We start from the raw sequence: 19,107 nt of genomic DNA on the forward strand, positions 1-19,107 counted from the left end.
TTGTATACTCTTTCCTTCATATCCATCACCATCGCCATCATCACTCCTATTATCTGACTCTCTGCCCAGTATCATAGGAGTTGGGGGTTCTCCTTCTCTCTGCTTCCCCTTATTTTGGATTGATATTTCCTCTGATTTCTTCCTTTCTGTAGCAACTTTCCATTCTTCTTGGACTCACTCTAACATAGCATGCTGACCACTTAATTATCTGCGTTCTGTACTTTAGGTTTGTCAAACACTAGTGATAAGGTATCAGATATACAGGTTTGATCCATTGCACTAGTATGAGTAATGTCAGAATAGCGATCTGTATCCTGTTTTTGTTGGGCGGCCAGATTTGAAATCAAGTTTTATATCGCTTAATTCTATTTGGTCTGTTGTTCTCCAAACTCCTGGAAACCTCATTCCAGGACGGGATCTCGCTTGTGAGCTTCTCACTATGGTTGGGTGGTAACCCCCTCATGATCTTCTTGTCATGCATTTTGTACTGCTAATTTAGCATCAATTTCTGAGTTGATCCTTTATTTGATTTCTCAGATGTTTGCTTCCACCACAGGACACCAATGTAACATAATGGCTATGTCATTGTCATGTATATCTTGTCCTTCCGGCAACTATTGCTGAACTTCTATCAGCTCTCGCGCATTAGCCTGTGAGTCAGCTGACAGTTTCAAAGGCAATATTGCCAGTATCGATACTGGCTGAAATATCGTGCCATATTTGACATATAAGTATTCTAACCCTAGCATTAAGTCTTGCTAAGTCTGCTGCATAGGTGTTTGGATGTGCTATAGAGGGTCCTGAAGTGGGAGAGGAGGCCCTTGAAGATAGTAGAGTAATGAAGATTTTACCAGCAGGTCATCTGAAGAGTTTCCTGGAAGCCGGAAGGAGAGAAGAAGAACTACTTAAAGTTACAGAGTGGTGATCTCCACAGGTATCTATTAGGTCTCCTGGAGTAATCTGCTGAGGAGGTTGTAACATCTTCTTTCCTTGTTTGCAAGCATATTGTTCTCGTATGAGAGGTAGAAAGCTAACATTTTTGAAAATTTCCATCTGAGTAGGATATACGGTAGGATACTTGGTGTCCATACCATGTCCTATGGTAGCAAAAGGTAGCTAGATTGGTAGACAGCCTTAGTAACAAGGAGATCTAACAACATACTGTTAGGCAGAGACAATCTGATGAACTTCAGTGTTATCTAGGTCAACCAAAATTCGTTTCTGTAGACGGAGATTGTCTAGAAAGACTTTGACTTCACTCGTTGTGTTTATGACTAGCAAGAGTCAAGTAAAATAGGTAAACTAGCATCGAATCGTAAAGACAATATTATATTGTTAAGGTTTCTTCACCTTTACTAAATAATGTCTAAAGCTTGTGAGGTACTTCGATAGTTATATTCTGCGTCTGAGTATTTGTAGACTACATCTATTTATTATACAACTAAGTACCTCTCTGATTATAGCTCGCAATGTTAGGTATTCTTAAAAGATGCGAACACCAGAGGACCCTGAAAATCAAATCACGCTCTTCAGCAATTACTCTATAACTAGCTGGAAACTACAAGGTTCCCAATAGTAATTATCTAAACATTAGAGTCTTTAGGCTTATAGCCTAGTTCTCAGGTCAAGCTTAGTTGACCCCAATTGTCTTCGTCATTGATAAAATGATCAGTTTCATCTGCCGGTTATATACTTGCGAAGGTAATCCTAATCACAATCTTTCTAGGTTACCTGACATCAATTTTTCATATGTCCTTACTCAACAGATAGATATCTCCCAGAGGACTTATCACTAATTTGTAGGAAGCTATTCTACTGGATTGGTAATAATCCCTCAGTCGGCAACCCCTGGTTGCTCTGGATACCAGTGTTTCAATCATTGTTGTAGTATTGGAAGTGATCCCAGTAGCTACATATTCCAAAACTAAGTTATAACAATTCGTGAAGTCCATTGGCTTCTATGATAGTCATACTCGGTGTTCTAGACTCTTCTTGTTATTATAGGGTGGATTCAAATGTATTGGTCTCTTATTGAGATATTTTATCATTTGATACCCTCTCGTCATGCGAAAATGTCCTGTTACTTATTCCATTTGCCTAAGATATTACATTTTTGAAGCCTTGTACCTCTCTGGGTAGTTGACAGATTTACACCATTCTACTTCCCAGACCTAGCCGAGGATTCTCTGGTATATATCCTGCTAGTAGGATCTGGTCAGTTCTACGGTAGTGATGGATATCGTGTTAATCCGATATGTTCCTCACTGCAGCATTATAGTCATAGGACAAAACTGTGATAAATATATACAATTACGAGCGGGCCCTGTGAGGTGGCCAGAGGGCAGTGTTAGAGACTGGTGATTCCGATTCCAAGTTGGGTTACCCTGCTTAGGGTGATTCCTAAGTATGGTATCCTGGTATTCCTAACAACAACATTCAGGTATTTAGGATTGAATCTTGCATTAAAATCAGCACATAGTCAGAACCTTGTCAGAGAAACCAACTTTCTTAACCGCCTGTATCTCAACCAATATCATTGTCTGGAATGGATTCTTTACACCGTTGGCAATCTGGCATCAAGTAGGTCTAGGACACAAAATATCTGCCTGTGCATGTATGTATTTAGGACCGAATGTGGAATCAAACTCAGTACATTGCCAGAACACAAAAAAGGCGGTAACTATACAGAGAATGGTGACAAGAAATCATTCTTTACACTGTTGCAAAGCTGGTATTGAGTAGGTCTGGAAGCCACAGCATCAGCCTGAGTGTCAGGGCAATCAGAATAGAATCGGGAGTCAAATTCAATGCATAGTCAAAACTTCACCAGAAATTACCACTTTGATAAAAAAGCGTATATCTCTACCAATATCAATACTTGAAACACATTCTTTACACCGTTTGAAGGCTGCCATTGAGTAGGCTTTGGACGCAAAGTGACACCCTATATACCATTATATTCAGGATAAAATATAATGTCAAAGTTAGTACATAGTCAGAACCCGACCAGAAAAGGCCACTTTCATAACAGCTAGTCTCTCCACCAATATCAACATTGACAAGATGTTCTTTACCCTATTGAAAAGTGGGTGTAGAGTAAGTCTTGAGCATCAAGCATCAGCTTACAGATCATGTCATTGACGATGGAATCTGGTATCTAAGTCAGAATTTTGTTAAGATATATAGTAGGCTGTAACTCTATGGATAATAGTGCCAGGAATATGTTCCTTACACAGTTGGAAAACTGGCATCAAATGAGTCATGAATGTCATTTATCAGCCTGGGTATCGGAGTATTTTGGACGGAATCTGGCATCAAAGTATGTACATTGTCAAAACATCACCAGATAATATCACTTTTATAACAGCCTTTATCTCTACCAATATTAATACCAGAAGTACATTCATTATACCATTAAAAATATGAAGCTGGCAGCAGGTAGGTATAGGATACAAAATACCAGCCTGCCTATTCAGGTATTAAGGCAGGAATCTGGTGTCAAATTTAGCAGTTTGCCAGAGTACAAAATGGACTGCAACTTCTTGGAAACAAATAGCAGGCAGATTTTCTTTGATGTAATAGAAAAGCAAAGCTGAGTAGAATGTTCTCCTAAATTATTAGCTTTAATGGTATAGTTACTAATCTAAAATAGTAGTTGAAAAACCAGTTGTTGATATGCTGACTGTGATGTGTGGTTATTGAAATATTAAATGCACTGTAGTTTTATAAAAACATCCTAGTTACCAACTGTTTTAACAATAACAACTATTACTCACTTTTATGTTCTACCTGTGGACCATTTTGATTCCCAGATTCTTCAACATACTAAAAGGGAAATTGGTACTACACCCCTCCTACCGATTTAGATATTTTTAGATATAATGCTAGTACCTGGTGGATATAGCATTCGCTGGTTTGTGACTTACTATTTTGATAAAGACACTGTACCATCCTTTGGCAGGATATCAGTAAGGATAAAGATTGACCGGGTCAAGTTAGAAGGTAAAAATTAGCTCACCCTCACTTAAGATCAACTGAACATAGATTGGGCCCAACTGGATACTATGGACACCCATGATGCATGGGATGCAGGTAGCTTAATATTTGTACCAGGACATATGGCTGATACATCTGTTACAGGGTTTTTTTTTTGGCTAATGAAGGGTGGTTATCCTAATAATTATTTAAGCCCTGAAGTGCTGCCATAGAACTTAATATTTAAGAGTTGAGTTAGAGGCATTGATGAGACTGGACCAGTAGCAGAATGGTAGAATAATAATTAAGACCCTGTTCGACACGTACCAATAAAAATATATTGCAATAAAAGTTCAAAATAGCATATATGCTAATAAAAGAATTCTGTGTTGAAAAAATATATAGGTGTTCTGCAGCAATTTACAATGATAGGTATCCCTGAAATAGTTGTCATAAAATAAACATTAGGGCAAATACAAAAAAATGAGAATAAAAATTAAATATTTACTTCCTAGATCTTCCAGTCAACAACACCATCCATTAAGCCACACATCCAACTACACATCAAACCACATCTCACATTCCACTTCGATTCATTCAACTCTTTATTCCGCTGCTTGCAGCTCTTTATTGTGCTAATTCAGCCCTTTTCCCATAGCAAGTTATTTATTCCCATACCATTAGTACTCTATAGGATGCTGACTTTAGATGAGCCAACAGATGATTTTGGGAGAAATAGATGATACAAAAATGGGAAACAGTGTCTGGGTTGAAGATAGTCAAAGGTTCTTGGTTGAAGCTCTTCTGAGACATGTTGAGAATGGTGAACATGGAGAAAATGGATTTAAAAAGTCTGTTTGGCTCAGTGTTGTTGCAGAACTCAATGCAGCATATAAGGAAATTAGCACTAAACCTTTCACAGTTGCTCAAGCTAAAAGTAAGAAGGTTATAGTAAGTTAATATCAATTCTACTCAGAGTATTGAATTTTCTTATAGAAAATATATAAGCTGATAACAATATAGCTTAAGTAGAAGTTTGATATTGTTCATATGATCCGCCAAAATTCTGGCTTCGGATGGGATATTGTCCAGGGTTTGCCAACTGCGTCAGCTGAAGTGTGGAGAGTTTATCTTGATGTAGGTTTTTCTCTTTATATTTGCATGCTAGTCTCATAAACTAATTATACGGAATTATTTAACAGTGTCATAAAGAGGCTACAAAGTGCAGATATAAAGGCTTTCCTTTATATGACCAGCTAGCTAGCTTGTTCCTTAGAGTCCGAGCCACTGGCATGTTTGCTCGTACTGCTACTATTCAATCTCAGTTGAACAAGCTGAAGGTAGTCAGGAGAAACACAGGAGACCCACTGGAATTTCCCAATCACATTCTGTGGAGGTTTATGTTAAGAGCTCTTGACATTGATTCCCAGAGTGAGCTGGGAAATTGGAAGAATGTGATTGAGCATAGCTCTCCACTTACGAGTTCACAACAGAATTCTCTTCGCAGTCAGAGATCTTTATCTGACTCCATAGATCCTGCACTTGATTCTTCTCAGGGTATCACTCCGCCAACTAGAAAGCAACCGAGACCTACGAAGGTTTCTCAAACATCACTCAGTAAAAGCACTTACTCATGCAATGCACGAAGTGGTATATCAGTAGGAGCACAGAATGCCTTCAAAGTATGAAAGGGCAATCAATGCCCTCAAAGACTGCTATTCGGATAAGCTGTCTGTAGATAAAATGGTTAAGGCAGTTTCTCTCTTTGAGGACAAAGCAAAGGCCTGCATGTTTATTGGATTATCACCTGGAGTAGTTAGAGATGTATGGATCAAGCGTCAAATTGGAAACTGATAGAATAACTTGTAGATATACATGCTTTACCAGTTTTAAAGTTTGATTTTTTTTTTTCATCCTATAACTAGATTAGAAATAGGAACTTTTTTTTTACATACATGGACCCTTTAGTGAAACTCATGCCTTCCCAGATATAACTGGTAGTCTTGCCACATTTTATCGGCTATCTGCTCCCTGATATGCAACATACCTGTGCAAGCCTGTTCCTGTTCCTCAGCTACTTCCTCCTGACTTTCATCCTCAGTATCTCCATGGTTACTCTCTCCCTCATATAGTCTATCACTCGACCCCTACTGTTCTTCTTGAGTATGGTCTTCATGGTCTAATAGTTAGCTTTGTATTACAGAAAGAATATTTATATTTTACAGAATGAATGGAATATTTAGCATGCAAACCTTGTTCATTTAATTGATTCATAAAATGCTCTGCTTCAGGAGATTCCTTATGAATAAAGTTATAAAGACCAGCCAGTACGACTACAAGTTTTGCTTGTGTAGCTATTGGGAACTCAAGTTGGCCTCGCAGGATAGAAAACCGACGCTTGAAGATTCCAAAGGATCTTTCAATTACATTACGTAATTGAGAATGTCTGAGATTAAAAAGCTCTTCTTTATTTGCTGGCCTATTATTATTTGAAATATAGTTAGTACTTATATTTCATTAAGTAGTACACTAGTAATCTGGTATGATTCCAACTTATCTTTTACGTAACTGATAATGCTCACGCAAACGATATCTAACCCCATGATAGGGGGTGAGGCAATGATTACTCAGAGCATACCTGGCATCCCCCAGATAGTACTTTCCATCTGGAATCACAAATCCCTTTGCTAGAGCATCTCTAAAAATTCTTCCATCATGTGTCGAGCCCTCCCAACCCGACAAAATGAAGCAAAAGTAAATGATAAATGTACAGGCAGTGAATACACTTTGCAATACTTGTCCCTTATGAATACGAAAGCAGGGAAGCATGGTATTCGGGACATGAGCTGTGATATGCATGCCATCCATGGCTCCAAGAGCATTCTGAAAGTCTGGATAGAACTTGGAATTGCACTAAACCTCATACGGGCTTTCGTTGGGTGGGAGCATAATAAACTCATTGGCTAATTCAACTTGGTTATAAAGGACACAGTTGAAATATCTAATTAATGACACCTTAGCTATCCAATTACTATCTAATATGGTATAATGCTAAAGTAATAAGTAAGATGTCAAATATCCTTACCTGCTTATATTGTGTCCACTTTTTTGAAATCTTTCTTGGACCTGACGGTTAGATGAATTGTGAGATACTGTCCAGACAAACATAGCTACTTGTTCAGTTACAAAAACATGCCGTGTGCTTCTCAAGTAGCCACCCTGTTCCAACAAACTGCACAAATATAGAAACACCTGCTTTGACATATGAAGAACCTCATAAAAGCGCTTCTCACAGGTAGTTGCTGATAATAGTTCCGCAATGTAGGCTCTGCCCATTAGAATGGAGGTACGGACTCTTCCTGCTTCAAATTGATAATCGACATACTGCTCGAGGTTCATAATAACTTGAAGTAAATTAATATGCTTGTGGGAGCACACTTTATTCGTTTCGGACATATCAGAATCAGTCTGAACAGCTCTTATCACAGTCGAAGGTAGTGTCCTCATGACCACTCTGAGGCAGAAAGTTTTCCGATTGTTGTTTGTTCATAACAAAAAGCCACTGATAGTTGAATGATGTAAATTAGAATGATGTATAATCTATTAGCTCTTTGCTACAAATAATGTAATATTACTCTTTATTTTATTTGTCATAACATGCATCATATTTCATGATTCAAACCTAGCCCTACAAATACATACAATAAAAATTTATAGATGTAATAAAAATATATCGTGATATAATGTCAGTTACCGAACATACCCCTATATAAAAACTTTAATATGCCAAAATTTATGCTATAAAAGTGACGTGCCAAACAGGGCCTAAGTTTATATGTTAACTATAAATTATAGTATGATTTTATAGTATGAAGAGCCAAGTGGTAAAAAATAGGATGCATCCATGATTAACTAGTACTAATAGACCTCTGATATATCCTGTATTTTGCGATCAAATACCATGACTACTCCTGTTTCATATATGATATATTACTACAATTCCCATAAAGGAGGTATTGATATTGCTAGTTAATAATAATGTTAATTTTTTACACAGTTGATTGCATGATGCAATTGGTTTCTTTGTTTTGTTTTTTTGTTTGTTTTTTTTTGATTATTGACCTTTCAGTTGTTAATTATTCTCTTATTTTTCATTCAATAAGGAGGAGGAAAATAATCTTATCACTTTTGGGCTTGTACAACTGCATCCACACATTCACGAAGACTCCTGTTGTAATCTCATAGTACATATTTTCTGTCTCTATACTAGGCAGACTAATTGCCATCACAGATGATATTTAAGGCAGACTAATACAGTTATTTACAGCAAGATTTATGGAGTCAAGACACTTCTACCGATTCTTCAAGAACCTCCAGGCTGCCATACAAGAGTCAAAAATCAGAAAAAGTAAGAATGTGCATGATCTCAAATGCAATTATGGGCTGAAGGCAGGAAGGTCAAACAGACATTATTGTCTTTATCTTCTTGTTCCTATTGTCTTCATTGCTTGTGTCCTAAGTGTTTTTCAGACTATCATTTGGAATTGGGTACCCTGATATGAGAGCAATTATTGTAGTAAATTATTTCTTTTTCAAGTTACCATCACTACTTCTTGGCTCCAATTAGCACAGCAACAAGTTTGACTGTATCATCTGTTCAAGGGATAGTATAATAGGTTCGATGTTGCGAAAAAAAATCGCGGAGTACCGAGACCCCGTGTCCTTCAACTCTCACTCGTGTAGCTGGAACGCACTTTCTCGAACCGGGGGGTTATAATTAAGATAGAACCCCTTCTATCAAAACAATAAACAATGACATTCGAAGCAAGTTGAAGGTAAAGAAACAAATAAGAGATGACAAAAGCTGAAAATTGCTAAACATCCCACAAATATCCTTTGGTAGATTCTTGGGTAATTTACATCTCTTTCCCTGCTTCTGAGCAACAGATATTTCCAGTTATCTTTGCTTACTAGGATATAGAACCCCCCTCACCTTCTAATCCCCCGGGTTCGATCACAGAATGCCTTCTTTGCAACATTGGACTGTTGACACTGAAATATTTCAGGGGGGACAGCAATCATATCCTCTTCGCAAAGCACAGGAATTAAAGCTACCCAGGTCCAAACAAAATCGAACCACAAAACCACTGCCGACGGTCGCTAATAATACAACATGGTGCGAATACTATTTAGCTGCGGGAATGCTGGCTGAATCTCCACCCATTCCCATGACGAATTTAATACGAGCCCCGTCACAGAGCTTGGGGTTCATACCAACTCCAGCCGGTTTTGGTATAAGAGATAGTAAGAAAAATAATAACAATAATAATAACGCAACAAGGACCGCAGACATCAGATTCAACCGAAGTTCGGTTATTTTTCCCCCACTTCAAGGATAAAATGTTCGGAGCCAGACAAACTTTTATTACGAGGTAATTCTATCCTGCAAACTCCTGCTAGCAGCCGCTTCATCCTTTGCACCCGGTGACCTACTCCTGGGGCGACCGGGTCCTCCCCGGCCGCCTCCGCCCCGTCTACTTCCTCCGCCTCCACGGCTATTGTGGGAAGTGGGTGGTGGGCGAACGAACGCAAAATCCGAGTATATAGTCTGTTCGAGTAACTTTGTATTGTTGGTACGGGCAATTGCTTCGCGAGCTTCGGAAAGTGTGGAGAATTCGATCAAAGCGTATCCCTGGCAACCACATCCCCCTTCATCAATCACTCAGGAACCGTATAAATCCAGGTCAACACATGGGTAGGAATCATACTTTAACGTAGCCTGTTCTTCGATCCAAGTTAAGATGAAGATTTTGAATGTCGCCAAATTCGCCGAATCGGTCCTGTAGATCCTCCTCGCTCGCTTCCTCGTGGACATTGGTCACAAGAACAATCCAACCTTCGATTGAGCGGACGGCGAAGGCTCCTGCGGCTGTCTTGGGATTAGAGGAAGCTTTGGAGCTTGCTTCATTCTCCCCGACGGGGGGAACCTCATCCAAGTCCATTTCAGCATTATCGGCCATTACGTTGTAAAGCAGGTGCTAAAGATCAGGGCGTAGCGGTGATGTATCTGTGAGGGTTGGCGTGAGGTGAATGAGGAGAGGCAGGTAGGAAGGGATGGTTGGGTGGATCGTAATTAGTCTATGTCCTCACAGGGCTGAAACCTCAGAACATTGGGCGAAATCAAAAAAATGTTACCCGGCTTTTAGTCTTTGGTATGATAGACGTTGCCAGACAAGTTAAGGATGACGGGGAGGTGCTAGGGTTACCGTGCTGCCTGGCGCTGCTACTCCTCAGCAGTACCGAGACGTAATCATCCGTCGTCACTCGTTGGGGGATTCTGCGGAACATTCTCTGTTGCTACACTCTTTAACAACATAAGGATATTATCCCTTTTCATCCACGCGGCCCTTTGGAACCACCACCCACATTCCTTCCTGTTCGCTCCATAACCCCTTTCATCCCACTTCATCCCCTGTGAAGATTTGACCGTGACACCGCAGCCCAACATACCCCACTACCGTCACCGATATCACCACCATCGTCAACATCACTGTCGTCCTCATCTTACTTCTGATATTTTCAATTTCTCAGGTTTGGCTCTCATACCCTCACTGTAGTGTTGCGTCTCTCTCTCTGACATTTATCGGCTAGAGGAAATGATTGATCTAGGAAACGTAGAGACAGATCCATCTAACATGGGTTCGCGGTGGGATAACACGGAGGGGTCTCTGCCATTCATGGACACAAACAGCCTCCCTACTCTCCCTAGTGGAATAGCGTCCTTAAGACAAGGAGAGAATGGCTTGGCCGAGTCAAAATGGGCCCCAACTAGTGCGACCGCCAGGGGAAAATGTCCCGTAACCTATGCACACTGGGGTCCCTGGGCTAGCAGCGCTTCGGAAAGCTGTGGCCCTGCTGGAGCTGAGACTGGGTTTATTGTAGATCCAATTCTTACCACTGGGTTAAGAGAAATGCATGCTCAAGAGACGGCCGGAGCCGGCAAACTTGCCGAATATGGGGCATTAAAAGCCAGCTTTGTAACGCTAACCGGGGAGCAAACGAAAGATCAAAGATCGCTTGCTGCTTTTGTTGCATCCGAAGTCTCAAGCTCAAAGAATTTATCAGGCATGAAGGCTACAGATGCGCATTATTGTGCTCTACCCTCTTAACTCGTTCCTCAAGACTCATGTGCCCTTGCCGATGTGGAATTTGATGATGATGGAGATGTGATTATGGCAGATCTCGAAGAATGGCAAGCCATCAGAGAAGTTGCTCATGTAATCGCCGAGGACCGTGCCAGTGAGAAAATTGGTCAGGGACAGGTAAGTTAATCGCCATTTCTGCCCAGAATTAACCAACGTCGGGATGTGCTAAAAAAAACTTAGCTAGAAGTTCTAGTGCCCGGTCAGCGCGTTGACGATGCTACCCATATCCTCGTAATTGATACAAGTTTTATTCTGGTTCATCTTAACTTGGTTAACGATCTTGTGCTTTCATACTTGGAGTGGGGCTGTGTCGTAGTTTTGCCCTGGGCCACTATCCAAGAACTAGACGGGCTCAAGAAATCAAGCAGAGGTATCACCGGTATTAGCTTTGGAAATGACGGCCGTCGGGTTGATATATCTATGCTCGCACGTGCGGCAAATCGCTGGGCATTTCGGGTCCTGTCAAATCCGGAACCAGGAATATGGGGGCAGACAAGGGAAGAGGTTATTAACAGGACTTTCAATCACGGCGACATGGCCATCTTGGACTGTGCTAGGTATTTAGCATGAGAAAGCATGATCTATGAAATCTGGGCTGATAGTTATGGCAGATTTTTCTACGATCAAGGGTATGATACTTATCTCCTGACTAATGATTTTAATCTCAGCGTGAACGCTATAATTTATAGTAAGGGGAAGCTCGGCTGTAGCGCCCAATATTAAGTGCTAATTTTTATAGAAATTAAGGCGTTTATGTACGAGAAAGGGCAGACTTGCCATTCCCTATTGAAGAAGATTTATGGGAGATCTCGAAGACCCCGCCATCTCCCGAAACCCAGAGGGTTTTTGGCTCAACCTACTGGACCCAAGGTTCAACAAAGGCCTGGGGACTGGGTTGGGTCGAGAATTGTACCAGGGACGGAGCGAAAGGTTGATTCCAGGGACGCCCAAGGCGCTGAGCCGAAAGCCATGCCACATTTTCTACCACCAAATCTGATCCAGGGTCGCTATATCCCACCGATGCCCACTCGACCATATGCCAGTAAAAAGACCTTCTCAGGCCGGTCGCTCGGTTCGTCTCCTGAACCTGTTAGAGCCTGGCAGGGTGTGGTGGGAAATGGAATGGCTGAGTCGATCCACGCTCCTCGGGGCAGGGAAACCAGAATTGCGAACCGTGCTGGAAGCTATGCACATTCCGCCATACCAACAGCCTCAGCAGTCGTTTCAACCAAGAACCTTTCTATACTATTACTCGAGATCCAGGCCGACGCGCTCTCAAGCTTTATGGCAGCCATAAAACATCACGTTCTCGACTGCTTTGGCGACGCAGCCGGCTATCTCAAGATCCATCCCGAAGACCAGATCCGCAGTCTCTACGATCTTGAGAGCTTCATGCTCAAGCACTACATTACTGTTTTCGCGGAGTTCATACCTAGATCAACCCATAGACAGCTTGTGTCCCGCTACTTCTCAGGTACACACTACGAACTAGAGAGGTTCTCGCGGCATCCTGTGAAAGCAAGTCACTGCCCGTCTGTGTTGGAGGTCCTGGACTTCATTAATGCATTGGATTCACTCTGGCGGATGACGGGTGCTGGGATTCCCCACCTCGTGGGTTGTGTTTGGCCTGTCCACATTTGGAGTAGGGCTAATAACGATCTTCTCCTTGGTTGATTTAACCCTTTGTATGCTTCTTTATGATGGCATGCTGTATGGGTTGTTAACGGGATTACGGTGGGAATTTTGTGTTTTTCCCTTTTTCTTTTTTATTGGTGTTTCTGATAGCTTGCTTGACTATGAATGGTTATGTTATTATAAGTATAAAAGGTGCACACTACTTTCTTTCCTTCTTTCTCTTTCTCTCTCTCTTTTTCACTATTTGTTCCCTCCCGCACAGGTGAAGTTTGATCAAGCGATACGCTACCGGCATGAATGGGTAGTCTGAGATGGGGTGGGAGACTTTTCCGAATTTCTGAAGCTTTCTATTTTGTTTTATTTTGGGCGTTTTCGGCAACACCTTAGCGAGCTTAGGGTCTGAGAAGCCAAATTAATGAGTCAAGTTGTTTTCTCAGCCCCTGGGATATTTAAGACTCAATTTGGACGCGACCGTTCTGCTCGGTTCCTCCATTCCGTGACAGCTTCCCTTCCATTTACAGAGTTCTGAACGGAACGTGCATTTGGCAAACTTATAACGTGTAATCGTTACGGTAGGAAAATCTTGATGGTGACGGCTCGGGAACGGAGCAATTGTCTCATACAAATATGCCATACTGCCAGTTAAAAAGGGGACCTGGCTGTGCAGCCGGTGTTACATGTCACCATGTAGATTTAATTGCGAAGTCACTCTTTTGAGGTTACAATTATTTCATGTGAAAATAGGTTAAGGGGAATGGGATTGTAATCAAATTAGTAGCTGGTTTTATAACATAAGTTTGAAGAGCATATAAATAATATAATCAGATACAATAATAAGATGAGATGTTACATGGCTTCTATTTTCCTCACAATTGGCTTTCAACACCATGAAACTATGGGGTCCACCTCATCCCTGATAACAATGTTCATGAATGAAAGCGGTTACGGAAGGCTAAACCTACACATATTCTAGTGTCAAGAGACTACCATGATAGGAATGGTGGTAGACTAGAGTTTATTAAAGAAAGATAACTATAGTGTTAGGTGGAGATAACCTGATAAACTTTAGAGTTCTAGGCCAACCAAAGTTCATTTCTGTAGACGGAGATTGTCTAGGAAGGTGCGGACATTGCTCATTTCGTTTATGACAACTGAGAGGGAAGTAAAATAGGTAAAGTAGAATTGAATTCTAAAGACGATATTATATTGTTAAGGTCTCTTCTCTGTTGCTTGATGATGTCTAAAGATTGTAAGGCACTTCGGTATTTGTATTCTACGTCTGAGTATTCGCAGACTACATCTATTTATTATACAACTTATGTAGCTCTCTGATTAAAACTTGCAATGTTGGGTATTATTAAAGGATGAGAGCCCCTGGAGACCATGAAAATCACCACACTCTCTTTGGCAATTACAATATAACTAACTAGGTACCATACTGTTCCTAATAGTAGTTATCTAATTATTAGAGTCTTTAGATTTATGGCCTGGTTTTCAAGTTGAACTGAGTTGGCCCCAATTGTCTCCGTCATTATTGAAATGATCAGTTTCATCTGCGGGTTACATCTGCAAAAATAGTCGTACTTGTAACTGTTCTAGGTCACCTAACTTCAAACCTTCATAACTCCTTATTCAGCCTATATATATTTTCTGGAGGACTTTCTACTAATTTGCAGGAAGCTATTCCACCTGATTGACAAATAATCCCTCCGTTAGCAACTTTTGATTACTCTGGTTAACAGGATTTCAATCACTATTGTAGTATTGGGAATCATCTCAATAGCTTTGTATTCCAAAACCTAGTTGCAACACTTTGTAAAGTCCATTGGCTTCTATGGTGGTGTCCCTGGGAGTTCTAAACTTTTCTCATTACTGTACGGTAGACGCCAATGAATTGGCTTCTCATTGATATCCTTTATCATTCAATACTATCACTTCGTGCAAAATGTCCCATTACCTACAGCCTGTACCACAGTTGTTACATGTTTGAAGACTAGTAACCTTGTACATAGTTGACAAGTTTACTCCGTTCCATGTTCCACATTTAGCAGAAGGACCTGCTAATATATGCTGCGAACAGGATCTAGTCGGCCAGATGGTGGCAATGTACATGGTATTATTCTGATCTATTCAATTCAGTGGCATTATAGTCACAGGACAAAACTGAGACTGATATGTATAATGATGTGTGGGCCTGTAAGGGGGCAGCAGGGGGGTATTGGAGACCAGGAATTCTAATCACGGGTGGGGTTAGCTTACTTAGGATGATTCCTAGGTATTGGATCCTGGTATTCCTAACATATAATTAGGTATCTTAACTGGATATCTTTCATCTTACTTGGAGTACATAGTTACAAGCAATCAAAGGTAGTTATCCTAGTGAGCAGGATTAGTGAAGTAGTCAATATGAGAGTTACCCTGATTTATACACTAGTGTATTGGAGTGGAGTTACTCCACTTTATATTGTAACTTAGGATGCTGTTATCCGACATTTGGACTAGCTTTACCATGTCCTGGTCACAGCTTACTGGACTAGGAGCCAGGTTACCATACCTTGAAAGTAATTTCATATGCAGAATTTCAGGGAAAGTTACTAAATTGTTTGTCATCTGAAACTATATTGGCTGTAACCGGTACGGATACTTAGTTATTGGTTTTGTTTTATGTTTTGTTTTAATTATCGCTTTGATACTTGGTTTGTTTTAAATATCGTTTGATACTTGGTTTTGTTTTATGTTTTGTTTTAAGTATCGCTTTGATACTTATTTAGTTTCACCAAAGTGTATTGATTGATATCTTTGATTAGCTTCGTTCATGCTAGACATGAACAGATTTGTGTATTTAAAGACCGCCTGTTTCTACGATAGAAAAGGCAGACTTCGACAGACAGTATTTCAATATACTTGGTTGAACGGTTACTTCTTTGTTCCTCAGTATACTCTTGAAGCCTCCTTTAGTTCTCAGCTCTCGCCTCCTCTCCGGAAGAGCAGGCCACCTGCCAACTATCATATTCATTACCGATAACATGATAAGCACCTAGCGAACACGTTAAATTAGCTCTCTAAATTTCAGATTGTGTGTATTATTCCAGTATTAGCAATTGAGTTCTCAACAAGCTGTAATCACAAGATTTGGTGGCTAGTACCACTCCACCCCCAACCCTCTTATAAATCTCTAGCATCAAGGGCCACAGTGTGGAGAGTTGCTGTCTGGCTTGTAAAAGTCCATGAGTGAAGATACTACTGTAACACTGATACACTCAGACAGCCAATTAACTGGAGACTCTATGCAGGATATATAAGGAGCACTAGGATAGCCTAAGGATATGGTGTGCATGTTGCATGATATATATCAGGCCTAGGCTACTGGAGTGGGAAATAAAGTCAACTAAGAATAAGCTAAGGTCTTCCAAAGTTGATTGAATGAACTTGGAGGTACACACATGAGATACAGGTTGCATGTTAGGCAGAAACAAGATGTGTAGACTCAGAGTTGTCTAGGCCAATTAATATTTGTTTCAATAAAGGGAGCTTTATCTAGGAAGACTCAAAAGTTACTTCTTTTGTTATAACTATTAAGAGTACAGTAAGGTAGAATATAATTATGTAAATATTATTATATTGTCAAGGTCTGTTCTCTGTTGCTTGATGATGTCTAAAATCTTTGGGGGCACTTCAATATTGATATCCGGCACTTGAGTATTCACCGAGTACTAGTATCTCTAATGCAAATTACATACCTCTCCGATTATACAACACAAGGTTGAGTATTTTTCAATAGTGCTAACAGTTAGAGACCCTGTAAACAATCACACCCACTTTGATAATTACTATTTTATTTCATAGAAAGCTTCATTGTTTCTAATAGTAATTAACCAATCGTCAGAGTTTTCAGACTTATAGCATAATTTCTAAGTTGAACCATATTGGCCCCAATTATCTTTCCTATTGATCAAATAATCAGTTACATCTGGAGTCTGTGTTGACAGGAGCAGTTGTATTTGAAACATTAGTAGGTCGCTGACTTCGAATCTTAATAACTCATAATCCAAGATATGAATTGGTTTTGGAAAACATCCTACTAATTCGTAGGATACAATTCTACCTGATTCTTGCCAAATTGTGCTGTCAGAAACTCCCAGTTATCCTAGGTAGTAGGGGTTTGGTTGTTGCTTGGTGTTGGTGATAATTCCCACATCTATGACAAGTTTTTTAATCTAGTTGTAACACTCCATGAGGTCTATTGCTTTCATTGTACTAGGTATACTGATGGAGGTAGTATGACTACTTTGTTCCATGGAGGTGTGATCTTTAGATGAGGATGTAGATGTGTATTACTTTATCTAGAAGGTAACTAGCTACTTCCTTTATATATAGGAGAACACTCCTCCCACCACTACTGTAGGTTCCCAAAGAGGAAATATTTTAGGTTCTGCCCTTATGCTCATCCATGCACAGTCTGACCTCTGCCACTGCCACACTAGCAGGGCTATTACTCAACACCCTACTACTAGGATTCTCATGTGTATTATCATATACCAGGATCCAATACCTAGGAACTGCTCTAAGTAGGGTAACCTACCTCAAAATCGGAATTCCTGGTCTCCAACACTACCCTTTGGCCAACTTGCGGTACTCTCACGTTATTATACAGATTTGTATCAGTTACATTCTGTAACTAAAGGTCTACAGAATTGAAAATGTAAGAATAACACTATATACATCACCTCCATTTGTCTGACAAGGTCCTGTTCACAGTTCATATGAGTGGAGAGCTTCAGTTAAGTCTGGGAAGTGGAATGGAGTAAATCCGTTAACTACTTAGGAAGTTACTTGTCTTGAAAGTTGTGACAACTTGGACAAGTACAGTAGGTAAGGGAACATTTTTATACAAAAATATCGTATCGAATATTGAAGGATCATAATGAGAAACCAATACTTTGGTACCCACTCTATAATAACTAGAAATGTGAAGAACTGTGAGCATTACTACCACAGAAGTAAATGGTCTTCGCGGAATATTACAATTGGGATTCAGAAGGTGTCATAGTTGTGAGAATTGTTTCCAATACGAATGACAATTGGAACCCTATTACTGTGAGCAACCAAGAATTGCCAAGCGAGGCATCATCTGCCCGCAGGGTGCAATAGCTTCTTGCGAACTAGAAGGAAGTTATCCAGAAGATATCTGAATGTTGGATTGGGAGTTATTGAGGTTTAAAGTCAAGTGACCTGGAAAGGTTGAAATTACAACTACCTCCTGTAACGGGGATGGCAGGGACAAGGAGTAGCTAAAGGGTATCTGTGTGATAGGGTAAGAGCTGGAGAGGGAGGTGAAGGTTGAGGTAGAAGTAGAGGTAGGGGCAGAGATGAGAGTAGAGGAAGGGGCAGAGACAGGATCAGAGGTAGGAGCAGAGACAGGAGTAGAGGCAGGGGTAGAGACAGGAGCAGAGGCAGTGGAAGAGGAGGAGTAGAGGCAGGAGACAGGAGCAAGACTGGAGAGGAGATATCTTTGTGTTGCTAGAATACAAAAGATACAGACTAAGGAGAGAAAAGGGAAAATACAAAGAGAGGTGCCTCAGCACCCTTTTAAGCAAAAACAGAACTTCCCAAGAGCACAAATGTGTTGACAAAGAAAAACATGGCATGACTTCTGAAACCCTATTTTTTTAGCTCATCACTATTTTGCCCTAACCTAATCCTAATATTATTCAATATACTAAGAACACTACAAAACCTAAGACCTCTCTATTTACCTCAGGCTATATAGATGCTAAGCCGTAACATTATCCTCCTCTTATGGCTGAGCTCCTGTGAAGCATTGGCCCTGGCTTATCAGGAAATCTTTCATGGAATTCCTGCAACTTATCTGGTGCATTCTCTAAATCAAAATGAGGTTGCCATGTTGGTTCCTCATATCCTTCCCACCGTACTAGATACATAGTTGTTGGTGGTAGCGGCGTGAGTCTAGAACTTCCACCACTTTCCACTCCGGGCTCTCTTCAATCTCAACTGGTGCCGGTTCTGGTACAATATGTCCTAGTATTGGCAAGTCATTGGCCACCGGTTCTAGGAGGCTGACATGCAAAACAGGGTGGATTTTAAGATTTGCAGGCAGGTCAAGACGGTAGGCTCGTGGGCCCACTATGGTCTTGATAGCATAGGGACCTATTCGCTTCTAATCTAACTTCTTGGAAGGTTGTGTTGTCCGAATATTCTTTGTTGATAACCATACCTTATCACCAACCCTGAATGCTGGGGCAGGTAACCAGTGTCTATCTGCCTACTCCTG

The 19,107-nt window shown here is 40.5% G+C and overlaps 2 protein-coding genes; one reads left to right on the plus strand and one right to left on the minus strand.

Annotated features, from left to right (window-relative positions):
• Window positions 1–9,277: 9,277 nt before the first annotated feature.
• GSTUM_00004748001 (uncharacterized protein) lies at window positions 9,278–10,099 on the minus strand. XM_002836535.2 has 2 exons: window positions 9,744–10,099; window positions 9,278–9,667 (listed from the first exon to the last, which is right to left on the minus strand). Exons 1-2 carry the CDS (start codon window positions 9,993–9,995, stop codon window positions 9,401–9,403), a joined length of 519 nt encoding a protein of 172 aa, XP_002836581.1. The 5' UTR covers window positions 9,996–10,099; the 3' UTR covers window positions 9,278–9,400.
• A 1,108-nt stretch (window positions 10,100–11,207) lies between these two features.
• Window positions 11,208–12,854, plus strand: GSTUM_00004749001 (uncharacterized protein; the record flags this gene model as incomplete). Its single annotated transcript, XM_002836536.1, has 4 exons — window positions 11,208–11,297; window positions 11,361–11,737; window positions 11,792–11,868; window positions 11,920–12,854. 4 exons carry the CDS (start codon window positions 11,208–11,210, stop codon window positions 12,852–12,854), a joined length of 1,479 nt encoding a protein of 492 aa, XP_002836582.1.
• Window positions 12,855–19,107: the final 6,253 nt, after the last annotated feature.

The sequence above is a fragment of the Tuber melanosporum genome, assembly GCF_000151645.1.
Source record: "Tuber melanosporum whole genome shotgun sequence assembly, scaffold_15, strain Mel28".
Taxonomy (NCBI): Eukaryota; Fungi; Ascomycota; class Pezizomycetes; order Pezizales; family Tuberaceae; genus Tuber; species Tuber melanosporum.